The 26,637-nt window shown below is 47.8% G+C and overlaps 1 protein-coding gene across 1 annotated transcript in view; it reads right to left on the bottom strand.

Annotated features, from left to right (window-relative positions):
- Positions 1-29: 29 nt before the first annotated feature.
- Positions 30-26,637, bottom strand: part of MACROH2A2 (macroH2A.2 histone) — a 55,221-nt gene continuing 28,613 nt past the window's right edge. The window contains exons 3-9 of the mRNA XM_037029189.1: positions 19,139-19,245; positions 12,435-12,632; positions 11,274-11,384; positions 9,690-9,789; positions 5,446-5,535; positions 1,595-1,769; positions 30-761 (exon numbers count right to left, since the gene is read on the bottom strand). Of these exons, the coding sequence (XP_036885084.1) occupies positions 596-761; positions 1,595-1,769; positions 5,446-5,535; positions 9,690-9,789; positions 11,274-11,384; positions 12,435-12,632; positions 19,139-19,245 (947 nt within the window). The 3' untranslated portion in view covers positions 30-595. The remainder of the gene's footprint in view (positions 762-1,594; positions 1,770-5,445; positions 5,536-9,689; positions 9,790-11,273; positions 11,385-12,434; positions 12,633-19,138; positions 19,246-26,637) is intronic.

Below are 26,637 nucleotides of genomic sequence, written 5' to 3' on the forward strand. Positions count from 1 at the left end.
GGATGCTTTATTTTTTTTCTTTCATTTTCTTTTTCTTTAAAAAACAAAACAAAACAGAAAAAAGCCTGAAGCAAAACCTTTTTAAGAGTAGTTACAGATATTATAAGGGTGGGGGTTGGGGGCACTAAAACAGAAAATAAGCACCAGTGAGATGCCTTCTAATGCTCTTCTCCCGTCACTCAATACAGACAGCCAGCAAAGCCCGAGGCACTGCTGCGCCCTCCTCCCTTGCAAAAAGGAGAAACAAGACTTAAGAATTTTGAAAGGATATTTTTTTCATGTGTGTGTAAAAGTCAATGCTATAAATCTAAAATGAAGTCTGTTTTTAAAAAAAGTTCTAAAACAATAGGAAGAAAACGCATGGAAAGAACTCCTGGTGGAGACCTGGTTTTTAGGACTGAGGCTCTTTTTAAGGAGAATATAAAACGCAGAGGGCTCCTTCCATGGCGGGACCTGCTTTCGCGGCCTCTGCCGCGCTTCCCTTCAGCCGCCCAGCGCTCCCCCGCATCCCCCTTCCTCTCGCCTTTTAAAAATAAAACCCACTCCTGTGACTTGGATCCTCCTCCAACTGCCGTTGGACAGTGGAGCCCGGGGGCTACTTGGTGTCGAGCTTGGCCATCTCCTGCACATAGATGCCGATGCTCTCACTGTCGAAGAGGAGGAAGTAGACGTTCTTCAGTGAGGACGCACTCGAGTCGTCGAAGTGGGCCGAGATGGCTTTGAGGGTCACCTGGGCGGCCGTCTGTTTGGGGAAGCAGTTTCTGTGCCAAAGGAAAAGAGGAGCCCGTGTCACTCTGGTTGCCAGGACACACGGAGGGCCTCAGCTCAGGGCGGTGCCGATGCGGACCCTCCGTATCTTGGCACTGGGCCCTGGTGTCTATTGCACGGGGTCTCACCACCTGCCGGCTGGTCCACACGTGCGCTCCTTTGACGCTAGTCAGAGGGACAGCCTGGGGTCCCCAAGTAGGGGACTCACATCCCTGCTTTACAGGTGCCAAGGTCAGAGGGCTGGCTGGTGAGTGGTGCCCTGTCCTTGAATCTGTAGCCTGACTTAAGTTTGGTTTTAAGAACACCATTCAGCATTTCAAATACCTGGCCTTCAAAAAAGCACATATGAGTTTTGTTAGCTCCTAGCCCCCAAAAGCAAACCCTAGGTGACAGCCTTTCATTTCTCTGGGTGTGTGTAGCAGAGCCTTGGCCTCCTGCCTCTGGGGAGTAGCACTGGAATCCCCAGGAATTCTGAGGCCATGGGCGTTGGGTGGGTCTGAGACTCTGAATTCTAACATGGGGGTAGGGGGGGGTCGCTGCCGCTGAGCTGTTTTCTGGTCGTGTGTGCTAGACGGGGGCAGCTGGTGAGGACGTGGGCTTTGAACTCTCAAAGAACCTGCCTCTCGCTCCTCCCTGCTGCCTCTCTCTGAGGGCTTTGGAGGATGGAGCTGGTTTCTTGCACCGTCACCTGGTCAGCATGCTTGGCTGTGCTGACAGCCCTTGGTCATGCCATCTGGAATGGCCAGATGTGAGTAAGTGGCAGGGTCTCCCAAGGAGACGGCTGGACCCGGTGCCTCCACCGCCCTCCCAGGGAGGCGCCTCTTACCTGCCACTGGGGAAGGGTGGGAAGGCCACGGACTTGAGCTTCTTGTCCTCTGCTGCGGACAGGCAGTTTTTGATGGTCTCTTCAAGCTGCTCTTCACATTTGTCGGAGCCCCACTGAGGGATGTGACAGTGGATGACAAATTTGGCTGCAAGTCCGCTGGATTGGCTGACGGCAGCTGGGACATGGGAGAGAAATACTGCAGGTTATTTCCTAGTCTTCACCCTAAGCCAGGGGGTTAGGCGGAACCCCACATGTACCTGTTAGGTGTGTGGGGGACAAGGAGGCGATAGAGGAGTTGGCCAGACAAATTCTGTGCTTCCATGGGGACTGGATGTTCACAGAGAGCAGGCACTGTGTTGAAATTGGGCAGCGGGCACAAGCTTCTAAAGTGGATGTGACAGCACGTGACTCACGTGGCCTGCCACCTAGTCACTACGGTGGGCTACCTCTTCACCATGGCTCCTCCTCAAAGGCGCTCATCAGAATCATCTCTGGTGGCTGTGGTGGGCTGAAGAATGGCCTCCCCAAAATAGGTGCACCCTAGTCCCTGGAACTGGCTAATGTTACCTTGCATGGCGTGAGGCACATTGCAGATGTGACTCAGTGAGGGATTTTGAAATGGGGAGATAATCCTTTAAGAGAGAGGCAGGGAGGTCAAGGTAGGAGAAGGAAGCGGAGATGGGAAAGACCCTGCGGGAAGGAGGGACGCTGCCACCTAGCGCCCATGCAGGCAGGAACAGCTGCTCCAGGAGGAGCCGGCACCTTGATTTTAGTTTTTGAAAAACTGCTTGTAGACTTCTGACTTCCAGAACTCATAAGAGAATATATCCATGTTGTTTGAAGCCACAGAATTTGTGGTGATTTGTTATAACAACGATAGGAAACTAATACAACAGTTTTAGACTTTTAACAAATAGACACGTCCACCCCAACCCTGAGATTCTGACTCAGCAGGTCTGGGACACAGTGTGTGCCAGTGACTAGGGTCCTCTGTGAGTCAGGGGGCCATGGACTTGGCCATGCACTCCCTCAGACAGTGACTGTCTTTTCGACCATCTGAGGAACCTGTGGGGAGAAGGCGCTCACATGGGCCCTAGGTCCAGCACGCACCCAACGAAACCACTCACTGTGGAAACCTGATTGTCCTTTCCCTCCCGCTTTGTCGCAGGAATGCCAGTCGGTTTCCTCAGCCTTGCCTCATCCCAGGCCTGTCTGCTTCATTTCCACACTGCCTCCCGCCCTGTCCCATCCAGCTTCCTGGAGGAAAATTGGGGTGCACCTTACAACCACAGTCAGCCTGGACCAAGCTGAGTTCTCTCAGAGAGAAGCTGCATTCACTTCTATGTCATCCGGGGACTCTACCAAACCAAGGCCATACCCTACTAACTTCCCAGAGGGCAGTTTCTGGGCCGCCCTGGGTTTGACTGCAAATCTGTGGGAGTACCGGCTTCTGGTTCAGATTCTCTAGTGAGGCCTTTTTCCCTTTGCTTAACCCAATGCCAACGTCAAGATACATACCCGCTGCCCTTTGTGCTTGGTGGGTTCATGTCTTGCTTGCTCTTAAACTGAATGTGTTCTGGCTTTATGTGCGATCTCCTACTAGACACCTCGTCTTGGAAACCTATTCTTTCTTAATGGAATGTACAACAGGGTCTATCCTACAAGTGTTGGTGTTTTGAAACTAGAGGGAACACGATGTTAGAACTTTTTTCAGATTCACCCCAGCAGTCCCTTCGTCCCAGGGAGACCCCACTCCCAGGCCGTGGAGACTCAGACCTAATGGATGTGGACCATTTCTTAGCTCACAGCTGTTCCCTGCAGCCCTCTCCTGCGTTCACGTGTTTCTCCCAGGGAGGCCCCCAGCAGCCCTGTCAGTGAGGGCCTGTGGGCTTTGGATTCTCAGGTCTTGAAAGTCTGAAGTCGTGCATCCTTTGCCTTTCCTCTCAAATATTAACAAAGTAATGCATGGGAATCCTTGGTTGACAGTTTTCCCCCTCAAGTGCCTGGGGAATATTTCTTTCCCATCTCCGGGCAGCATCCTTGGTTGGAGGCAGGAAGCCCCCTGTCAGGCGACTGCCCTCACAAACCATCTGCCTTTCCTCTTGGGTTGCTTTTCAGTTTTCTCTTGAGTTTTGAATTTCCGAAGTGTCACCACGATTTTCATTTATTATACTCAATATTTTCAACCTAAGGACTCCTGGGTTTCATTCTGGAAAATTCTCAGCCATAATTTTTTAAACTACTGTTTCTCTACCTTCTGTTCTCTGCCTCTGGATCTCTGGAAGTGTGCTGGGGCCTCTCATTAGCTCCACACAGAGCAGCTGTTTTTTCCTCTCCTTCCCACTCTGACGGGCAGTTTGCTGGGTGCCTTCCCCGGGCCCCCAGTCCAGGTCCAGTCTTTCGTGGCTGATTCAGGGCTCTGTCTCACGGTGATGTAGGGGGGCGGTAAGTCCAGACATGGAGCCAGTGGGCAGTGTGGCCTGGGTGAGGGGCTCCCTGCTGCCACTGGCTCCCCCAGAGAACAGATTTCACACAAGCCACGGCCCGGGTGGCGGCCGGAGCTGAAGATCATGGGAGTGTTCCCCTGCCCTCGATTTCAGCTCCGAGCTGGGCTTTGGCTCCCCCTGGGGGTGAGGCGACTGGGTCTCAGCGCCACGCAAGAGTCATCCTCCAGATGGTTCTGTGTATTTCCACACCTGGAGCCCAGCGCAGAGCTTAGACCTTCCCCTGCGGCTGCTGCACGCAGCTCTCCTATCCCTGCCCACACGTACGTCTGTCTCATATTTCAGTGTGGCTCTGTCTTGAAATTTAAAAAAATTCTATCATTGCTATATATACGGGGAATGGCGACGTGCAGACTGTGACGTGTGGGCTCACACTCCTTGTCTGGGAGCCCCCATTACTCCTCCAGCCATCCAATCTGATCATGACAGTCCCCAGCTTGAACTTTCAGAGATGTCCCTGTTGTCTACACAGGGTCTCCTTCTACCTGCTGCTTCCCGCCAGTCTTGCAGCCATGATGTCCCTACCGTCAAGTGGGTCTCATTCCCTTGTGGAGCCCTCCTTTCTGCCCCAGGCAGAGGGCGAGCTCTTCTATCTCTCTAGGCCCCATTGTGGTGTCTGTCTTTCCTCCCAGACTGTCCAGTGCTCAAGGGCGGGAGTGGGATTCACCATTTCTGGAGCCCCAGCACCAGGGCAGCACCTGGCACCAACCGGACGGTCATTGGGGGTGGCGTGCGCCAGGACACAGATCTGTAGTTGGACCCGCCCATCAAAAAATGACCAACAATTTAAAAACGGGTGTTCAAACAAAACTTGTGCACAAACGCTTAGAGCAGCTCTATTCACAATAGCTAAGGGTGGAGACGGCCCAAGCGATGACTGAGTCGACGAGATGGAATATTATGCAGCCATGGAAAGGAATGAGGTTCTGATACATGTTACCACATGACGGACCTCAAAGAAACTGTTATGTGAAAGAAGTCTGACACAAGAGGTCCCATGTTGCAGAGTTCGTTTATGTGACGTGTTCAGAACAGGCAAACCCGTAGAGACAGAGGCAGATGGGTGGCTGCCGGGGCAAGGGGGAGAAGAATGACTGCTTGGAATAACGTTACCCAGTAGCTCCAGACCTTTTCTGGGTGACCTGATGCAAACTGACCGGAACGATCTGGATATTTTACAGTCTCCCAGGCATATGAAATGGTCGACGTGGGGCTGCTCAAATCAAAAAACAGCTTTCTGATCAGTTGCGGCATCTTTTGCTTTGCAGAGGATCGTGCGAGAAGCGTGCAGTGCTGGAGAGGGCGGGGGAGGCTGTGCTGGGAGCACAGGCCCAGCCCCTCACTCACCCTCAGCGACTTCCAAAGGCCCTTGGGACTTGCGGAGCTCCTTCACCGTGTCCAAGAACTCCTTCCCTCCAGCCTTTTCCAAGGCCTTCCCTGTGAAGGAGAACAAGGGGAAGTCACTGTGGTTGTTCTTTTCAGTGTCCCCGATTACTCTATTTGACATACTTCTATTAGGCCAGAAAAAACAACTGATCCATACGTAGAAAGCTGGAGTAACACTTCTCAGTCAAAACCCTGGTCGGCCAGTGGACCTGGGGGCAGAGCTTCTGGCCTCTGGCCTCTGTGCTTTGAGACTCAGATTCTAACAAACTCTTTATTTAATTTTCATTTTTTTAAACCTCATTCGAGAATTTTTTAAAATTGATTTGAGAGAGAGAACAAGGGAGAAAGACAGAGGGAGAGACAAACATGGATTGTTTACCTCCCATATGGGCCCCAACTGGGGATCGAGCCTGCAGCCCTTTTGTGCACAGGCGGATGCTCCAACTGGCTGAGTCACCTGGCTGGAGCTTTCATTTTTTTGACTTACTGATTTTGAGAGAGAGAGAAACATGGATTTGTTGTTCTGCTTACGAAAGCGTTGCCTGGCTGATTCTGGTATGTGCCCTGACAGGGACTGAACCCACAGCTTTGGTGTGTTGGGATGGCACTCTCAGCAACTGAGCCACCTGGCCAGGGACAGTACTAGGCTCTTAAAGGACTTTTTTAGGGGATGATTTGGCCATAAAGTGTCTCGTGACATGAATCCCGAAGGTGATTTTATATTAAAAAAGTGGGGCTCTGGTGTTCTGTTCTCTGGGCTCAGTCCCTCTGGTGTTGGTTAAATAGGGTGCTGATTTGATGGCAGCTCCCACACTGGGGACCTTTTCACAGCCCTTCTTGTCACCAGTTTATTAACCTGGTCCCAGAGCCACAATGCGTCCTGGGGATGCAGCCACAATGGTGAGCCCAGGCCTGAGGTGACCGATGGCTCAGCAGAACCTGGGGGAGAGTACCGGGGTCCTGTTCCCCTCTCACCAACACTAATGTGTTGTAAGTCCTTGGGGTCAAAGGGCAGGCAGGCCCTGGAATGCTATTCCCAACTCGGGCCTTGATTTTCAGTAGAAAAATGCAGAGCTTTCTGCCGGGAGATCCTTCGAGTCTTGGATGTTGGGACAATTCCCTACTTGATATTTCAGAGCTGCGTTTCTTCAGAGGCCACGTGGAGCCCCCAGCAGACGGCAGAACTCCACCTCTCACCCACTGGGAACCCGAGCTGTGTGCCCCTGACACCCACGGGCCCTTTGTCCAGACCAGGATGATGGCTGCTCTCAGTGGGAGACGAGGTATTTCCCCTCGTGTATGTCCATCTGGATCTGGTGATCTGGATGTCTGGGGCAAGTCTCGGCTCTCTCTCTTTATGGTGACTAGTAGCTATTATTCTGAATTCACAGGCCTCCTTAGAAGCTGGATGAGGGAGCCTCCCGGCTCCGCATTCACACACGCAAGTGTGTTTGGAGAGCCACAGGGCGTTGGGCACGTCAGCTAGGGGCACACCATTCCAGCAGTCGCGCTTCACTGGGCTGGGGGTGGGAAGGGGATTTTTTCACGAACGTACTTGGGTTTCAATGATACAACTTGGGAACGGTGGTCACTGACTATCCCCGGTGCCTCTATGTCTCCTTTCTGGACTTCAGACCCCTGGCCAGTGTTGACCTGCTGGGGCACAGAAGCCTGGAAAAGGCCAGGTAACCAGAGCTGATTGCCAAGTTCTTGCTGAAAGCAGGGGAACTAGGTCTAAGCTGCTGCACTCTGCACTCAGGTCAGGGGCCAGATGGGAATGTGTAAAAGGCAAGGTGAGCCCACCCCTTTCCCCAGGGACTTTTGAGGAGGGGACTTGCCTTCTGTGGAAGTACTCCAGTGGGGAAATGAAGAAGGAATGCTGGGATTAGAGTATGTCCACGTTGCTGCCCTTAACGAATGGACAAACCCAGAAACGGAGCATTGACAAGAGACAACCAACCAACCAGGCATCGCGTGCCCCTGATGGGCAGGCATTCCATCACTGACCGAGGCGTCTTGCTGAAGTTTTTGAACCTGAATCTTATTAAGCCTCTAGATCAACTTCCAACTTATGAGCAAGACACAGAAGAAACATATTTAAAAACACCAGAAGTATGTGAGCCACAAAAATACCTTCCTCCACAAATAAGACTTAAGAGAGTGATTATCCAATTGTAATGTGTGGATTATTTGGATCCTGACTCAAATAAACAAATTAAAAATAATTGACATTTATGATGCAACTGGAATTTGAACACCGATACTTGATATCAACTTAAAAGTTCTGGTTGTGATACGGCATTATGGTCACATTGTTGAAAACTAGCCCTTATTACTTGGGATACTCACAGATGAAATGACAGTTTGGAGGGATGGACGTGGGGGCAGAGCTGAAACACGTTTGGTCATGGGTTGGTCATTTTTGCAACTGGGAGCCTAGGGTTTCGTTATACTCTTCTGCTATTTTTATGTCTGCCTGGACTTTTCTGTAATAGCAAACAGTGTTTTGGAAAGAACGGATGAGGGTCTTATTCGCTTGGAGTTGCTGATTTGGGTGATGGTGGCGGAGACCAGAACACGGTGGGAGGGCCCCCTTCTAAGACACCTAACATTTATCAAATGCTTCTGCACCCAGCTGTGCGAAGCGCCATCCACGCGTTATCTTGTTGGATCTGCACAGCACCCCACGCGTCAGGAACTGTCACCTGCGCTGACAGGTGAGGGAACAGAGGTTCAGAGCGTTAAGAACCCTGCTTAAAGTCTCAGAGGCAGGACGTGATTCGTACAGTCCAGGACACAGACGCAGGCTGACTCCAGAAGCTCCGTGGCCGGGGTCTGCACACGGGCTTCTCCTCCAACACCAGCGCTTTCTATTCTACCACCACCCTGCCACTTAAAAACTGGAATACCTCTAGTTTTCCTAAAATAAACATGCGAACTATAGGAATAATAAAGTAGGACACTGTCACTTGCTTTGCTTGTGAGAAGCTAGCACACACTTCCAAACAGAGCTGGAGATTATAGCTGTGGGGGTGGCCTTCCCCAGAGACTGGGCGTCGGCGGGGCCTCAGCTGGGTTTGAACGGTGAAGAAGGTATTTTCCCCACCTCCGTTTCTGTGCCAGAGAAGTCCTGCTTCTCCGTGATGAATCTTCCCCTCCCCAGTGCTGCCCTATCTCCTTTTCTGCAAAGCAAATGTAGCTTCGGCTGCCAGGCGGGGGAACACAGTGAGCCCAGCAGCTGGGGCCCCGGGTCCACCATCCCAGGCTGAGCGACTGGAAACTGCCTCTAATCACCCATCTCAGAGGGAGCCCCGAATCCCAGAGACAAGGGCCTTTCTTTGCTCACTTCACTCTTTCAATGGAGAGCTTAAGGCACCTCCATCCTGTGACATGGCCAAGATGGGGACCACTCAGTGTGCTGTCGCAGTATTTCTGGTGCCTGTGAGAGCTCTCCTGCTGAGCCTGATCCCACCCCCACCTTAAAGACGCTAACTTTTCCTAGATGTTTGTTTCCTTTTTACCAATGGTGTTCTTACCGCGAATGCTTAAAACGTATGTAGAGTTTTACCCAGAATACGTACAACAATGTTTCTGGCAGTATTCCTCATTATTGTCTAAACTGGAAACTCCCCAAATGGTGGAACAGATGGACACATTGTGGAATATTCCTACAGTGGAACACCACACAGCAAAGACAATGAACAAATGGGCTTCAACGGCACAGGTGGATTTCGCAAATACAGAGTTGAGCAAAAGGAGCCAGAACAAAAGAAGACATACGGCATGACTTCATTCACATAAACTCTAAAACAGACGACTCTATCTGTGCTTCAGAGAACATGACGGTGGTCGCTGCGGGGGGAATGGTAACTGGGACGGGGTGGAGGGGCACTTCCGAGGCATCAGTAAGGATCTGCCTCACAATCTAGGTGCTGGTTACGAAGATGTATTCGCTTTGAGAAATATTCACCAAACTGTGCCCTAATCATCTGTTTTTATATAGCATTTCAATAAAAATTTCAAGAATATATGCCGATTTAAAACAAAATGAGTTACTCGGCAGGCCTGCTATTCCGCTGCACACACGGCAGTGCCTGACACGGTGTGCCAAGCAGGGCATGTCTAGATGGCAACGGCCAACTCCACGAGAACTGGCCTGAACAGTGGGCTGTCCTACGCACACCACCAAAGTCTCAGGACCTTACCTATATCTTCCTTGAGGTCGATTTCGGCTGTGGTTGGGTGGACGATGCCTTCCACTCTCATGGAGCCAATGTGGCTGATGTCACTCTGGGTCAGGGACAGCTGCGTTAGGAAGAAAAGAAAGAGGGAGAGTGCAGGAAAGATGAAATCCTGTTGAAAATCTCCGTATTTTACATCCTATCTGTTCATTCTCCCCATCATTAATACTGACTGTCAACACCAAGGGCTGTACCTGGAGCAACTGTCTCGCGCTTCCCAGGTGTTTGGTTTTCAATGGGCTCTTTTGAGCTCAGTGGATTTGACTTTCACTCTGAGGTTGGCCGCAAATCTCCTCTTCCAGCAGCAGGAATGGGGCCTGCCCTCCTCTTCCTTTCTCTATAGCCTCTGCCTTTGCTTCCCAGGCCTGGCAGCCCTGGAGTTTGGTGACGTATTCTCCGAGTAGCTCTTGCAAGGGAAGCCTGGTGCGTGCTCTCTCCTCTGCCTTCTGCTTCCTGCCTCTTTCCCAGAGCAGCACAGAGCTTTGCGGCAGGGACGCAAAGCTGAGGGCCTTGCTTGAGAAGTAATGGGCTCCAGGACCCTGCCTTGCCTGTGACTGGCCACCTTGCCTTCAGGGAACCACATTGTTGGGGCTACACTTGTGAAGTGCTGCCCTATGAGCACAAAAGAAAAATGTGCTCATAGCTTAGTACAGTGAAGGCATCATCCACGTCTCCCCATGTAAGTAAGAACTTCATGTTCCCCTAGAGAAGTGAGAGAAAGCTAATTGTAACCATGTAACCACGGACGGCCCCTAGAGGGGACATCCATTCCGTCTCTTTGCCCCTGGCTTTCATCAGTGATGGATCAGGGACCTGCCGCGTTGTGCTCTTCTTCTAACGTGCTCTTCCCAGCTGCTTCGGTAGAAGTTCACGTTACTGTTGCCAGGCTGCGAACATTCAACTACCAGGGATTTGATTCACTGTTTCCTTGTGGATCTTATTGCAGCCCCAGTTGAGCTGACAGATAAATTGTCTGTTTGGTAAACTCTGATGCTGTGGGAATGAATTATTTGCATGTCTGGCTGGGCCGCTGTTGTGCTGGAGACCGTTCAAATCTCTAGCCCTGTTTGTTTTCTTCCTGCCACCGGGAAAGGCAAGCGGACTAAATTATTGGCAAATCATTCATTTCTAATACCAAGGGTTTTCAGGAAACATATTTCTCTTCTCTTTCTTTGATAAATAACATTGAGTCATGTAAGGTAGACCTCCCAAAGCCTGTTTGAGAAAGTTAGCTGTGAGCGTGAGCACAGAAATCACAGGGGCAGGGGAGTCCCCGGCAAACCCGGCAATGCCACCCTCTCTGCCATCCAGAAGGAATCCCTAGGCTGACCAACATCAGCATGAACAAGGCTCAGCGCTCCAGAGCTTGTTTGCCCTCACAGCACAGACACCGCCCTTGCTCTTTAGTTTAAAGATGACTAATTCAAGGCCAGGGTGAAAGTCAGATTAGGGGAGCCAGGCACTGAAGGGAGGCATCGTTGCTTGTAAATGGTAGGTTATGAACATCAGTCATGTTTTACTACAGCATAGTACAGTCCTCTTTATTACCTTCTGCCCTAGAACAAGGCTCTTGGAAGAGAGGATGGTGAATCCATCCCCTGGCCCATCTTCAGAGGTGGAATTTGAAGTTCCTTCTTTGTCGCTATCCTTTGGTTTGGACTGTGGGTAGAAATCAGAGGGACAGATGTGGAATCATTTCAAAAAAGCCCAAAGTGGCCCAGCAAAGCCCTTCCCGTGGCTACCACTAACGTGGGTATGAAGGAAGTGGTCAGGTGTTTCATTCTGCTCTTCTCAGTGGAGAAGCAAGGGAAAGCAATATGAGGGAAAGGAAATGGTGCTGCCCAAAATACGGCGCGTTCAAGGGTCCACAGTGTCTGCAGTTCTCACTCCAACCTGGACAGGTTATTCTTGCTGATGTGCATGCCTGCAGCTTCATGATGGCAAGCATCAGAACCCAGTGGGGTCATTCCAGCACACTGCTCCACCCCCCTCTGCCTGGGGCTTCCCTGGGGCGCTGGGGCAGTGCAGCGAGCTCTTACGTAATCTCTGTGTTGTCACAGAGATCTGTGGGTGGAAACTTACACACTGCGCTGCCCGGTGGAATTTCCCGTGATCACGGGGATGTCCTGCATCCGTGCTGCTCAGTGTGACTGAGCGAGCACTCAGCCGGTGAGACCAAGGAATGAATTTTAAATTTGATTTAATTTTAATTAAGTTCAATTCAAATCGAAACAGTCACACGTGGATAGCGGTTACTGTGCTGGTCAGCATGGAAAAGTATTGGTCTGCAAATGGCATCTCTGAGCTGTAGCTACTTAGTGTACCAGGGTATCCAGAACACCTGAAATCCCACTGGCTGGACTTAGGCGACTATGTAGGGGAGACTGGAGATATTTCAGTGTGCAACATGGAGTGCCGGGGAAGTGCAAGGCAGAGTTCCAGGCTGTTAGCCCTCACCCACGACTTTAGCGGGGACAATGGAGGGGATCTGGAAACATGGAAACCACCCGCACTTGGGGTTTTGAAACCAGCAGACCTGCCTGATGACCGGAGCTGCGTCTCAAGGGCTGCTTATCCCTCTCCATAGACACGCGTGTCATTTGCTCCCAGCACCAAGCCAGGGAGAGGCCCCAGTTCTTTAGAGATGCTGCTACACCTTCGTCTTTTGAACGTTCAACTTTCGTCCTGTTCTGAGAGTCCCTGGCTCACCTTTTTGGACGTCCGAGGTTTGGCAGCCTTGGATTTCTTGCCCCCCTTCTTGCCTGACGTGGCCTTCCTTCCTCTTTTCTCTGGGGGAGGGGAGAGGATAGTTTCCGACTTGCCTTTGGTCCCTCGCTTTTTGGCCAGCAGTTCGGGGTGAATTCTGGGCAGGACGCCGCCACTGGCAATGGTCACTCCTTTTAGCAGCTGAAGAAAGAAACACGCAAATTCAGACAGCTAAGAGCTTTCCACTTATGGATTTAATACAATTCTAACTGCTTACAAAACAAGGTCTAACTCTGGTCTTTGCGTTCCCAAAGAAATTGCACAAAACACACTCTAACTGGCTTTCCCCGTTTCCACTGCAGAGCGTGTCTCTGCTTACCAAGGCCCCCTGGGGTCTTGCACAGAAAACAAAACAAGCAAAGAAACATGAAAGGGTACAGAGGGTGAGCCAGTGATGGACTCTGGAATTCCAGATGTAACAGAGGATAAAGAGTTGCTCAATGGAGAGCACAGCTTGACAAAGTAAGGTTCAAAGGTCAATGGGAGGGCTAGGCCCAGTCAACAGCAGACCAGTGGTCCCCGCACCACTTTGATCATGTGGTCGGTCAGTGGAGTCTGTTTGACCAGCCATCCCCCCCTGCTGCCTGTTTACTTTAACTAGTGGGCAGGCACTACTCCACTGACACACTCTGCCCACCCCAGTGCAGCAATGCCCAAGTGTGGTCGAAGCCACACGGGTGCACAGCCACCGGGGATCCATCTGTGCCAAAGTACGGGAATCACGAGGAAGTCTTTACAGGAAGTTCACAGGAAGTTCACACCTTTACAGGAAGTTCACAGAATACCTATGGGAGCTAATAATAAAACTCTGATGGCTTGTAGATTGTATTATTTTATTTTTCTAGTAATTATTTTTTATCATAGTTTTTGAAATTATCAGCTCATGATAGATTGGAAATAAGAAACATTTTACCACAGACAGTTTGAGAAAATGGGATTAGAAAATAAATACAAATAAAAATTATTTTTTAAAAAAATGTAATCTTTATTATAAATTTTCCATTACCATTTAGTCCCCATATACCTCCCTCCCCTGAGCAATCGCCACACTGGTGTCTGTGTCTATGAGCCCTTTTTCCTTTCCGCTCAGTCCTGCCACCCCCTAACCTTGCCTACCACCACTAGCTGTCATCTGTTCTCTGTGAGTCTGTCTCTGTTTCACTTGTTAGTTTAGTTTGTTCATTAGATTCCACATAGGAGTGAAATCATGCAGTATTTGTCTTTCTCTGACTGGCTTATTGCACTTAGCATAATGTTCTCCAAGCCCATTCACACTGTTGTAAAGGATAAAATTTTCTTTTTTACGGCCAAGTGGAATTCCATTGTGTAAACGTCGATAGTTGTTTTACTCATTCATCTATTGATAAGCACGTGGGCTCCCTCCGTATCTTGGCGATCAGAGATGCTGCTGCACTGAACACAGGGGTGCTTATGTTCTTTCAAATTAGTGTTTCATCTCCTTGTATGTCCATTAAGATTTGCTTTACATATTTAGGCACTTATGTTGGGTGCATAAATATTTACAAGGATTATATCCTCTTGTTTCCTTATCATTATATAGTGTCCTTCTTTGTCTCTTACTATATCCTTGGTTATAAAGTCTATTTTGTCAGATACAAGTTCTGCTACTCCAGCTTTTTTTTTCCTTTTCTATTTGCATGAAAAATTTTTTTTTCTAACCCTTTACTTGTAGTCTGTGTGTGTCTTTTGATCTGAGATGGATCTCTGGGGGGCAGTGTACATATGGGTCTTGTTTTCTTATCCATTCAGCTACCCTCTGTCTTTTGATTGTAGCTTTTAAGCTGTTTACATTTAAAGTGATTACTGATAGGTATGTGTGTAAGTGCCATTTTATTATTAGGCTGTTTTTTTTCCTTCTTTCTTTCTCTCTTCTTCTTTTCCCTCTTTCTTCTTTTTTCTCCTCTTTCTCTTCCCTCTTCTTCTTCCTCTTCCTCTCTTCCTACTTCTTCTTTCAAGCTCTTTACCATTTGTTTTAGTACTGGTTTGGTGTTAACAAAATCCTTTAGCTTTTTCTTGTCTGGGAAGCTCCTTATTTCTCCTTTGATTTATTTTTAAGATTTTACTTATTTATTTTAGACAGGGGGGAAAGGAAGGAGAGGGAGAGAAACATCAATGTGTGGTTGCCTTTTGTGCAACCCCTGCTAGGGACCTGAACTGGCCTGCTACCCAGGCATGTGCCCTGACTGGGAATTGTACCAGTGACCCTTTGGTTTGCAGGCCTGTGCTCAAACCACTGAGCCACACCAGCCGGGGCTCTCCTTCAATCTTTAAATGATAGCCTTGCTGGGTAAAGTAGCCTTGGTTGTAGGTCTTGGTTTTTCATCACCTGGAATATTTCATACCACTCCCTTCTGGTCTAAAATATTTGTTGAGTAATCAGATGACAGTCTAATTGGTGCTTTCTTGTAGGTTACTACCTGCTTTCCTCTTGTGGCTTTTTGGATTCTCTCCTTATCTTTATGTCTTGTCATTTTAATTACAATGTGTCTTGGTGTAGGCCTGTTTGGGTCCAACTTGTTTGGGATTCTCTGAGCTTCCTGGACTTGTGTAACATTTTCCTTCACCAGATTAGGGAAGTTTTTGGTTATTATCTCTTCAAATAGGTTCTCAATTCCTTGCTCACTCTCTTCTCCTTCTGATTTTCCCATGATGAAGATGTTGTTATGCTTCATGCTGTCCAAGATGTTTCTTAAGCTCTCCTAATTTTGGTTTAAATATATAATCTTTATTATATTTTTCCATTACCACTTAGCCATCTTATACCCCACTCCTCCCAACAATCACCACTTTGTTGTGACATCCATGAGTCCTTTTTTTTTAAAGATTTTATTTATTTATTTTTAGAAAGAGGGGAAGGAGAGGGAGAGAAAGATCAATGTATGGTTGCCTTTTGTGGGTCCCCTGCTGGGAACTGGCCTGCAACCCAGGCATGTGCCCTGACTGGGAATTGAACCGCGATCCTCTGGTTCGCAGGCCCGCGCTCAATCCACTGAGCTACACCAGCCAGGGCTCCTTTTTCTTTTTTGCTCAATCCCTGCACCCCAGCTCTCCTCATTTTTAAACTTCTTTTTTCTTTTTGGTGCTTCACCTGCTTGTTTTTTTCTACCTTGTCTTCCAAAACACCGATTTGATCCTCTGCTTCATCTAACTGTTTATTCCTTCCAATGTATTATTTATCTCAGATAGTGCATTCTTTATTTCTGACTGATCCTTTTTAATGATTTCTATGCCTTTTTCCATGCTGGTGAGTAACCTTTTGTTGTTGTTGTTGTTGAGTGTCCTCAAAATCATAATTCTAAACTCTATCTGAGAAATTGCTTACCTCCATTTCATCTAGTTCTTCTGGAAAATTCTCTTGCTCTTTCATTCGAGCTCTGTTTCTTTGCCTTCCTATTTTGTCTGCTTTGTATTTTCCGCCTTAGATGTTAAACTAATTAGCTGTTGAGACCCATCAATTGTTAATCTGATCAATCTGTAATCAGCAGTCAGGCCTAAACTCCACAGGGTGGGGCAGAGTGATTCCTGCTGGTGGGGCTATTGCTTCCCCTCAGGCTGATGCCACTCAGACCGGAATGCTCTGCCTGAGAGAGATGGCCCCTACAGTGTGGGGAATGACTCAACACCTGGATCCTGGTGGCAGTTTTCTCATTTCTCTCCCCAGAGACAACAACCCTTGATTTACCCCGAGTCTCTAGTGCACCCTACTTCCGGCCAAGACAGAGGCATAGGTGGAAACACTGTGCCTCCTCTCACAACCAAGTTTAAAGACAACAAAGTTTTAGTAACAAAAACACAACCAGAACACAGAAAATTGAACTGTATGGAAGTCTGACAACAGTGAACCGTTCAGCCAGACCAGTAAGAGGGGCGGAGTCAGTGGCTGGCGGAGCAGGGTTGCGCAGGAAAAGGTGGCCGGCCAACCCAGGCATGCAGGCAGCGGTTGGTGGATCCCAGGTGTGGGGTGGCAACGGGCAGACCCAGTGGGGGTGCAAGGCGGCTGGCTGACCGAGGTCACACATTCGAGTGCAGATAAACCAGGTGAAGGAGTGAGCAGTGAGACAGACTGTGCAGGCTAGGACCACACCAACAGGATTTAAAGCCTAAAAGCACCAATTGGAAAAACCTTCAGGGTTGAGGTGCCAGGAGAAGCTCCTAGGCTCAGAGAGAGTTTGTTGGAGAGACCCACAGAGTCCTGGAAGGTGCACAAGCCCACACACCTGGGAGCCGGCACCGGGGGGGGCCCGGTTTGCTTGCGGGAAGCAGCAAAGGGGCCCGAAATCCAAGAGAGAGTGGAACAAACGCCATTGCCCCTCTCTGACCCCACCCCCACATACAGAATCACAACCCAGAAATTGGGTCACCCCAGCTTTGTGAACACCTAAGGCTCCACCCCTCATATGTAACAGGTGCAAACAGACCAAAACATGGCTCAAGAAGAACAGCTCAAAGCCCCAGAGCCAATACTTTTAAGTGACCAAGACATAGTCAACCTATCAGATGCACAGTTCAAAACACTGGTGATCAGGATGCTCACAGAGATGGCTGATTTTAGTCACAAATTAGAGGAACAAATGAAGGCTAAACTAATTGAAATGAAGGGAAATGCACAGGAAACCAATAGTGATGGAAAGGAAACTGGGACTCAAGTCAAGGGAGTAGACCAGAAGGAAGAAAAAAAGGACCAAACAGAAGAGAATGAAGAAACAAGAATTCAAAACAACGAGGAGAGGCTTAGGAACCTCTAGGACATCTTTAAACATTCCAACATCCGAATTATAGGGGTATCAGAAGGGGAAGAGGAAGAACAACAAGTGGAAAACTTATTTGACCAAATAATAAAGGAGAACTTCCCCAGTCTGGCAAAGGAAATAGAATTCCAGGAAATCCAGGAAGCTCAGAGAGTCCCAAAGAAGTTGGACCCAAGAAGGAACACACCAAGGCACATCATCATTACATTAGCCAAGATTAAAATGGAGGAGAGAATTCTAGAAGCAGCAAGAGATAAGGGGACTGTCACCTACAAAGGAGTTCCCATCAGACTGTCAGATGATTTCTCAAAAGAGACCTTACAGGCAAGAAGGGGCTGGAAAGAAGTATTCCAAGTCATGAAATCCAAAGACCTACATCCAAGATTGCTCTATCCAGCAAAGCTTTCATTTAGAATGGAAGTGCAGATAAAGTGCTTCTCAGATAAGGTCAAGTTCAAGGAGTTCATCATTACCCAGCCCTTATCATATGAAATGTTAAAGGGGGTTATCTAAGAAAAAGAAGATAAAAAATATGAACAGTGAAAGGACAGCAGACTCACAGTTATTAACAACCACACCTAAAACAATAGCAAACTAAGAGGACAGCTAGACCAGGAGCTGAGCCACAGAAATGAAGACCACATGGAGGGTTAGCAACAGGGGAGTGGGAGGAGGAGAAGCAGGGAGAAGGCACAGAGAATAAGTAGCATAGACGGTAGGCAGAAAATAGGGGGAGGGCAAGAATAGTATGGGAAATATAGAATCTAAAGAACTTGTGACACATGGACATAAACTAAAGGGGGGGAATGGTGGGGGAGGGGGTGTGCAGGGTGGATGGGGAATGAAGGGGGGAAAATGGGACAACTGTAATGGCATAATCAATAAAATATATTAAAAAGAAAAAAAAGAGTCCCTAGTACACTCTGCCCTCCCTTTGCAGGTACCCAGAGTAAGGGGCTGCAAACAAAATTTTGTGCATTGGCCCTTTAAGAGGCTGTGTCTCTAGTCATCTTCCCCTGGCAGACAGAAATCCTGCTGCTTTTCACAGCTGGATGCCATCTGGGTTCCTTTCTGGCTCTGGTGCTGTAGGGAGGGGAGCTGGGCGTGGGGTTTGGACCCCACACTTCTCAGGAGGAAGACCCCCGCTGCCGAACTATCCCTCTGGCACCTCAGCTGCCATCTGCGGGAGCCCAGCCAGCCCTCTGTGTCTCCGCCACACTCCCTCCCAGTCACATTGTGGGGAAGTGGTTTTTTCTTCTGTCTGTCCATGGTTATAAGCTTCTGTCCAGCTAGTGTTCAGTTGGTTAGTCAAGATAATTTCTCTACAATTTAGCTGTAATTCCAGATGGGTCCTGGGAGGAGGTCAGTGTAGCTTCCACATATTCCTCTGCCATCTTGGATCCTTTTTTTCAAATATTTTTATCCTATCGACCTGCCACCTTGCACACACTGGAGGGTGGGTGGGACATGCACTCCCCTTTGGAGTCAGTTCTGAAACATAAAAGGTCAGTTCTAATCGGTGAAGAAGGGCTCTCCTGCCCTCATCAGAATACATCATTGACAAAGTCTGGGGGAAGAGACTGTGAAGAGAGTAACACATGTGCACTGCACCTTCCCCAGCAACACACTGAGCTTGCTCTTAAAGAGAAGGAGGTCTGATCAGACCCAGAATATACAGTGGGATCTATTCCAGAGGCAATTTTATTTTGAAGCTGAATGATATGGCTAGCAGAATTGGTTCTTCTCTTAAATGATCAAAGTTTTTTGGTATAAATGTGACTAGGAACTGTAGCAGGAACGACTTATAGCCAGCCACAGCCACATGCAATAGTGTTTGGCGAAACCATTTGGTGGCATGTGTCCATGCTGCAGACATACCTGATTGAGCTCCTCGTCATTGGCAACTGCCAGCAGGATGTGTCTTGGGGCTATCCGGGCCTTCTTGTTGTCCCTCGCAGCATTGCCAGCCAGTTCTAGAATTTCCGCTGAAATTACAAGGAGGAGTTAACAGGCAATCACAGAATGGGGCCTGAGCTTTCTAAAGCTTTTTGGGGGGAGGAGGTGGGAATGGGGGGAATGGTCTTTGAGTTTGATCACATTTATTCATTTGTGATTTTTATGTCTGGGCCTGGAAAGAAATTCAGAAAGCTGAAAAGAATTCAGGTCGTAGACAAGTAAAATATTTTAGCAAGACCTGGCATATGATCCTATAGCAAAGTCTCCCAGCTATCCTTTGAAATTAATTCTTCTCCATCCCCCTTGGTATATGAACCTCTGATTTTTTTTTTGTTGATCCCATATCCATAGGAAGAAATAAAGACAATTTCCCCCAACATGCCTTGTTGATTAATGTGGTCATATGACTAAGTTCTGGCTAATNATTCATTTGTGATTTTTATGTCTGGGCCTGGAAAGAAATCAGAAAGCTGAAAAGAATTCAGGTCGTACACAAGTAAAATATTTTAGCAAGACCTGGCATATGATCCTATAGCAAAGTCTCCCAGCTATCCTTTGAAATTAATTCTTCTCCATCCCCCTTGGTATATGAACCTCTGATTTTTTTTTTGTTGATCCCATATCCATAGGAAGAAATAAAGACAATTTCCCCCAACATGCCTTGTTGATTAATGTGGTCATATGACTAAGTTCTGGCTAATGAAAGGCAGGCATGTTGTATGGTATTCCTTCCTTTTCTACTGGTGGACTGAGGACGTGATGGCCAGAATTTGAGCGGCCATCTTTGACCAAGAGCAAGAAAGTTGTGGATGACAGAGTATCAAGATAGAAGGAACAGAGGTACCTTATGACTGTGGAGCTTCCTTACCAACCTGGACTATGTTCTACAGACTTCTTTTGTATTTCTTCTTCTTTATTTGAGAAATAAATAAACTTTTGTTTCAGCCACTGTTGGTAGAAGTTAATCCTGACCAAAACAAAACCCTAACACAGGACCTGAGCTGCTTTTAACCTACAGACAGCAGGGCCATCTATGAAGAGAATGGTGATGTAGGTCAAGTCTGTCTTTGGTACCCACTGGGACCTGTTTCAGAATCTCGTTTTCCTTATCACTTGATGCCCCAGGTCCCTCTCATCCTAAAGGAAAGTAGATGGGAAGAACTGAGTTATACTACAGGATGGTGAAATGCTTAACCCAAGAAGTGGATTCCTAGTGAGGACACCTGTGAAACCTGTGAAGGAAGGCAGGTTGGGGCCCCGGGGTTTTCCATGTGCTCTCAGAACCTACTGATGGCCCCGAGTTTAACAACCATATCATTTGGTAAATATGATAGAGAGAAATTTTCCTGAAACCACTTCACTTTCTATCAAAGACTTTGAGTCAAAAACTTTTTAATCTATAAAATTGCTATATACCATCTATATGCTTTCTCCTTCCTTCTATTTTGTTATTTTTCCTCGTTCCTCAATGTTAGAAGGATGTTCTGCTAAATCAAACTTGTCTGCCTTCAAAAGTATGAATGAGCCCATAGAGAAAAATTTCTTCCTTTACAAAGCTAATGGCAATGCACCAATCAGGTGTTTCACTCATACACAGGGGAGAAAGTATGTGCATGTGCATCTGTGTGTAAATTTACCGTGTGAGCTGTTTGCACAGGTGTGTGTACCTATGTGTTGGGGATTTGCTGTTCCAATGGCATAAATATTAAACCCCCCAATTAACAGGTGATTCTCTGTCTTTACAATTAACCTAATTTCAAATAAACTAGCACATGAAATTGCCATCATTTATAAAATCTATGGCAATAAAATAAAAACTTGGCATAAGCATGCCATATTAACTAAGCAAATGTAATGAACACAAATTAGAATAAAATAAGCATTAGAGTTAAATATTTATGTGGCATTTCCATAATGAACAGTGCTAAATCACTGCAAATTCATCTCACAACATCCTTTCCAGGTAATTAAGCAGTGAATATGGGGTTTACCCACAGTTCCTTTATGCAGTGGTCACATTTTCTGAATCAAAGACTGGGGGGCAGGCACTGTCCTTTGAGAGATATGAGCATATCTGTTGGGAATTGGGACAGAGCACTAGAAATTCATGCCATTATTATGTAGTAATGTAGTAATCTGATTTGCTGTATTCGGACTGCTGCCCCATCCCCTTTATCTTAAAAAGTGTACCCACCCAGAAGAAACGTAGTCATTCAGCTGTCACTCACGGGCTTGCTGTATGACTCCGGGTTAAAATGGGCACCTCCCTCTGTGTGCAATAAAAAGGAGTTTCCTGCCCTGACAGGGTGGCACAGTTGGTTGGAGTGTCGACCCGTACACCAAAAGGTTGTAGGTTCGACCCCTGATCAGGGCACATGCAGGAGGCAACAGATTGATGCTTCTCTCTCACACACAGATGGTTCTTTCCTTCTCTAAAGTCAGTTGACATATCCTTGGGTGAGGATTTACAAAAAGGAGTTTCCTGCACTTGCTCAGCTCGAGGGCCCCATGCCTGGGAGGAAGGCACACTCCACTCACCCTTTTTTCTACATGGGTGCAGGGGCCAAGGAGCTTCCCATTTTAAGCTTCTGAGCAACCAAATTTAATTTAGCATCTTGGACCATCACTCTCCTGTGTCTGTCACCTGCATTTAGAGGAAGAAGTTAAGCATCCTCCCAAGTTCATTAACTTTAAGCTGTCACAGGAGAAGCGGGGCTAATGGGAAGCCCTACATTCTTGAAGCCTTCAAGAAGCCCCTGAAGGTCGGTTATTTTCAGCTTGACAGACAGAGGCACAGACATGAAATTCACAGAAGGAAAATCTGCTGGAGTCAAATGCAGCACAGAAAACCAAGGGCAGTGATTCAGCAGCTGGCACAAAGCGAGGCACAAGGGGAGGCTCACGCGCAGCTGAGCTCCTGGACCGCTGCCCCTTCCAAATCCGGTTACAAGAAAGAAAACTTGGAACGTGTGCTCCAGAGCAAAAGCGGAGGTAGGGCTTTTTTTTTTCTTGGAAGAGGAAAGCTTCTTAATGATACACAGCAGAAAATCAAGACCAAGGAGCTATTTTCTCTAATGAATGTTTAATCTGAACATTTCTTGGGACAGAAATGTCACCATTTAAATGTTTGAAATAATATTAATCATTATTAATATTTTCAAATGCTGTTCTGACAAATGCATTCAGTTGATTTTATTCTGAACTATAAAAGAAGCATTAGAGTTAAATATTTAGATAGTATTTCCATCATTAAAAGCACTACATCACTGAAAATTCATTCTCACATCTTTTCCATGTTATAGGTGCTACCTTCTGGAATGACTTTATTGATCTTGGGAACACAAGTATCCTTCTATTGGCAATCAGCAGGCAAACTGGTATTATATAACACACATTTGTTTCATTGGAAATTCTTCAGGAAGATCGTTACCCTGTTAAGTGGTGGAGACTTCTTTGGAAGCTTATAGACTTCCATAGCAAACCTCTCATTTCTTGGAAGTCTCACTTCCAGCAATAGTAACCATCTGGAATGCAGCCGAGTATCTGGTAGTCAAAAAATAATTTCTACAGCCAAAAAAGATGCTGAAAAGCTCACCATGCACATTATTTTGGGAGAGACTGTGTCCTCTCATTTAATACACAATTTGAATCACACTGGACATCCCAGCCCCCAGCAGACGGGCAACACCGTGTTAAACGGCATGCTAGAACAGAGGGCATGGAGTGGCCACTCCTTCAAGCCTGTCTCCTTCCCAGGCTTTTCTTGCTTGTACACCTGCCCACTGGGTGACGGTGCCCCTGGCGCTCTGTGTGGGCCTTTTGCTCTACTCAGGCCATGCCGCCGTTGCAGAGTCACATCCATTCATGGCTCCGGCTTCCACCTACCTGCACATGTGGTCAGATCTGCACCACTAGCTCTGCTGTGATGTCACCTAGGACTCCTCACGTGGGTGTCCCACAGGTAAATCAAACTCCCCAAATCCAAATCACCCCTTTCCCAAACCTGCTCCTCCCATCGCCCTTGGGTCTGGCAGCTCCATCCACAGACAGACCTGGGAGTCATTTCCTCTTCCTCCCCCTCTCCCTCCTCCCAGCCTCATTAACCTCCATTAACCTTTGTCCCTCTTCTCCACACTTGTTGCCATTCTCTTCCAGCCCAGAAAATAGTAATGGCTGTCTAAATGGTTTCTTTGTCCCCAGTTTTGTCCTCCAGATCCATGCCAAAAAGGCCACTCCTAGGTCATGGGTGCCTTTGTGCAAATTAGAAGATGTACTGCCCCTGGCTGGTGTAGCTCAGTGGATTCAGCACGGTCCTGTGAACCAAAGGGTTGTTGGTTCGGTTCCCAGTCAGGGCACATGCCTGGACTGTGGGCTAGGTCTCCAGTAGGGGGCATGTGAGAGGAAACCACACACATCGATGTTTCTCTCCCTCTGTTTCTCCTTCCCTTCCCCTCTCTCTAAAAATAAAGTCTTTAAAAAAAAACCCAAATGAAAAAGATGTACCATATGTCCCTTCCTCAAGACGCTTGACCTCCCTGATTTCATCAGAACCAAACCTTTTACTGCCATCTGCTGGAAATGCTCGTAATAAATATACGAAAAGGGAACACCCACCTCCCCAAACTGGAGCTTACTTATAAAAAATGTGTATTCATTGTTAACATGTTTAAACTCCAGTCACCTTCAAAGTACTCTCCATTGGATGCAATATACCTATCAAAATGTTTTTTTCAATGCTCAAAACAGTATTTGAATTTGTCAATTTTGATGCCTTTTAGTGCTTCTGATGTTTCTTGTTTCACTTCTTCCATGTCAGCAAAATGTTTCCCTTTGAGGACATTTTTCATCCAGGGAAACAAAAAGAAAAGTTGTTCAGGGTGAGATCAGGTGAATAAGGAGGGTGTGGTATAGGGCATCATGTTGTTTTTGGTCAAAAACAGCTGAACACTCAGGTGGTGTGGGCAGGTGTGCTCTAAACCCCCCCATCATGAAATGAGCAAACACATTGCGTCTTCAAAAAAATATTCCCTGAGGCGGAATGCAGCCTCTCACAACACCACCAGCTGGTGCACTGATACAGGTGGTTCCTAGAACACTCACCTAGTTAGGGAAGCCTGTACTACAAGGGGTCTGCCCCTCAGAAGACAATTCTGTCTTTTTTGTTGTTTCTGTTTCTGTCTCCCACGTACAGTTCTTTTGCCGTCCCTGATGCGAATGGCCATGCCTTGGATGTGAGTCCCTGTGCAGGGTACAACCTGCACAACCACACACCTTTCCAAACACAAATGTAAAAAATGAAAACTGTTCAGTAAAGAAGTGCTTGGTGTGAAATGCAGATCACCAACCATCTGGAAATGATGTGTAATGATGGGTTTCCATGGGGCACGGTGATTTCGTGAGGTGCCCTGAGAGTCAACCCTGTTTGAAGACCTGCCTGTCTTCTCAAGTAAAAATGCATCACAAGACTTTTTCTCACCATAAAGTGGTGAATTATTCATTCTCAATATCTTGTATTTATGTTATATCTATTTGCTGATGAATACAAAATTATTTTCCAGAATTGGGGGCTTGTTTTCCTCGGTCCGTTTTCCCTCAGTTACACTGGAAATGTGAACTGGTTAAACACTTGGGTTGTTCCCATTTGGGGGCTACTGTGTATAATGCTGCGTGAAGATTTGTGTGTAAGTATCTGTTTCAGTCTCTGATTTAAATTCTTTGGGGGCACATACCTAGGAGTGGAGCTGCTGGGCCCCACCATAATTCTCTTAACTTTCCGAGGAACCATCAAACCGGCTTCCACAGCTGCTATGCCATTCGTCACTCCCACGAGCAAGGCACAGGGTCCCAATTTCGCTACATCCTCGCCAATGCAGGATAAGGTTTTAAATGCACGAAATACACAGGATGATTAAAAAAACCAATTATGCTGAAATATAGTTTTCAAAGTATTGAAAAACCTTGGCTACAGGAGGCCACATGCTCCTTTACTAACACATTGAACAGTACGATCTGGTGGCAGGACTAAGGAACCACTGTGCTTCTGAAGTACTGACGAGTGTAAACGGCATTCTAGGTAGCTCTAGCAAGGGGAATATAATTTTAAAATGTCAGTAATTTCAATTGGTGAAAAAGTCCCGGGTGCTGCTGACGCTGCTGTGGTTTGTGGCCCACATTTGTAAAGGAAGGAAATGCTGAATTTCAGGTCTGGTTAGTGAACCTGAAGCTAGAACCTGAGGACCCTAGGCTCAAGTGTCTTCTCCTGCACCACACCCTCTCCCGCCCCACCAGCCGCCGTCCCCCTCAGCTCCCTCCTTCTGGGCCAAACTCCCTAGAACAGTGCTCACCCCCTTAGTCTCCTTCCCACACCTCCTGTTCCTCAACCCATTGCAGTTTGGCTTTGACCATCCACATCCTCCTTGCCAAGGTTGCCATGACCTTGAGGTAGCTATATCTACTGTGCTTGCCTGGTTTCATCGCTGTCACCCCTGATGGTTACTGACTCACGCCTTTCTCCTTGACCTCTGGCTGCCCTTCTCAGCCTCCTTCAACACCCATTTCCCCCTCCCTGGCCCATAAACCCGGGCACACGGTAGCCACTCCGGCTGGCCCTAGGCTCTCTAGCCCTCCTACTGTGCTCTCTCTGGGTGACCTCACTCACTCCCATGGCCTTTGCTGCAGTCTGCCCGGGAGGCCCCATCCGTAGCTGCAGTGCGATGCTCTCTCCTGAGAGCAGCGATTGCTGCATGGGCCAAGTTGCTACCACGTGCCTGGTGTGGTGCTAAGCGCTTTTCATGCGTCATCTTATGTAACCCACACAATGACACTAGAGAGTAAAGCAACACGTCTCGTGGTTCTTAGCTGATAAGGGGCAGGGCCAGAATCCAGCGTTCCTAACCTCTCCACCTTCCTGGGCACCTGGTAGACACCAAAACCTTCTGGCACCAAACTGAGCCCCTGACCCTGCACCCTGTGGTTCCTCCAGTTTCCTACTTCAGCCACAGGCTCTGTTCTCCACGCACGGCTTCTTTCCTGGCTTCCCTTCCCCTCTGCCGGACCCCTTATACAAATTCGCCATCCTCTTGTGTCCAAGTCCGCATCTCCACACCTCAACCCACCCAGCTTGGCTTGAGAGGAAGTGGCCGGCCAAGGCTGAAGGACTGGTGCTGACCTTGATGACCTTTCCCCACTCCGCTGCCCATAAGAACCATTCGGGGAGCTTTAAAAAAGCCCTGGTGCCCAGAACATACCCAGAATCCCTGGGGGTGAGACCCAGGCATCTGGATTTTCAATCAATCAATTTGAGAAAAACCAGGGTTTAGGTCTTAAAACCCTTGCCTGACCTTAGGAAGCCACCCCATGCCCGTCCGCCCCTTCCCGAAGCTCCTGCGACTTCTCTGCCCAGCGCACGTGCCACCCAGCAC

Source organism: Sturnira hondurensis, unplaced genomic scaffold, assembly GCF_014824575.4.
Source record: "Sturnira hondurensis isolate 20B ecotype Veracruz unplaced genomic scaffold, ASM1482457v3 Scaffold0020237, whole genome shotgun sequence".
Taxonomy (NCBI): domain Eukaryota; kingdom Metazoa; phylum Chordata; class Mammalia; order Chiroptera; family Phyllostomidae; genus Sturnira; species Sturnira hondurensis.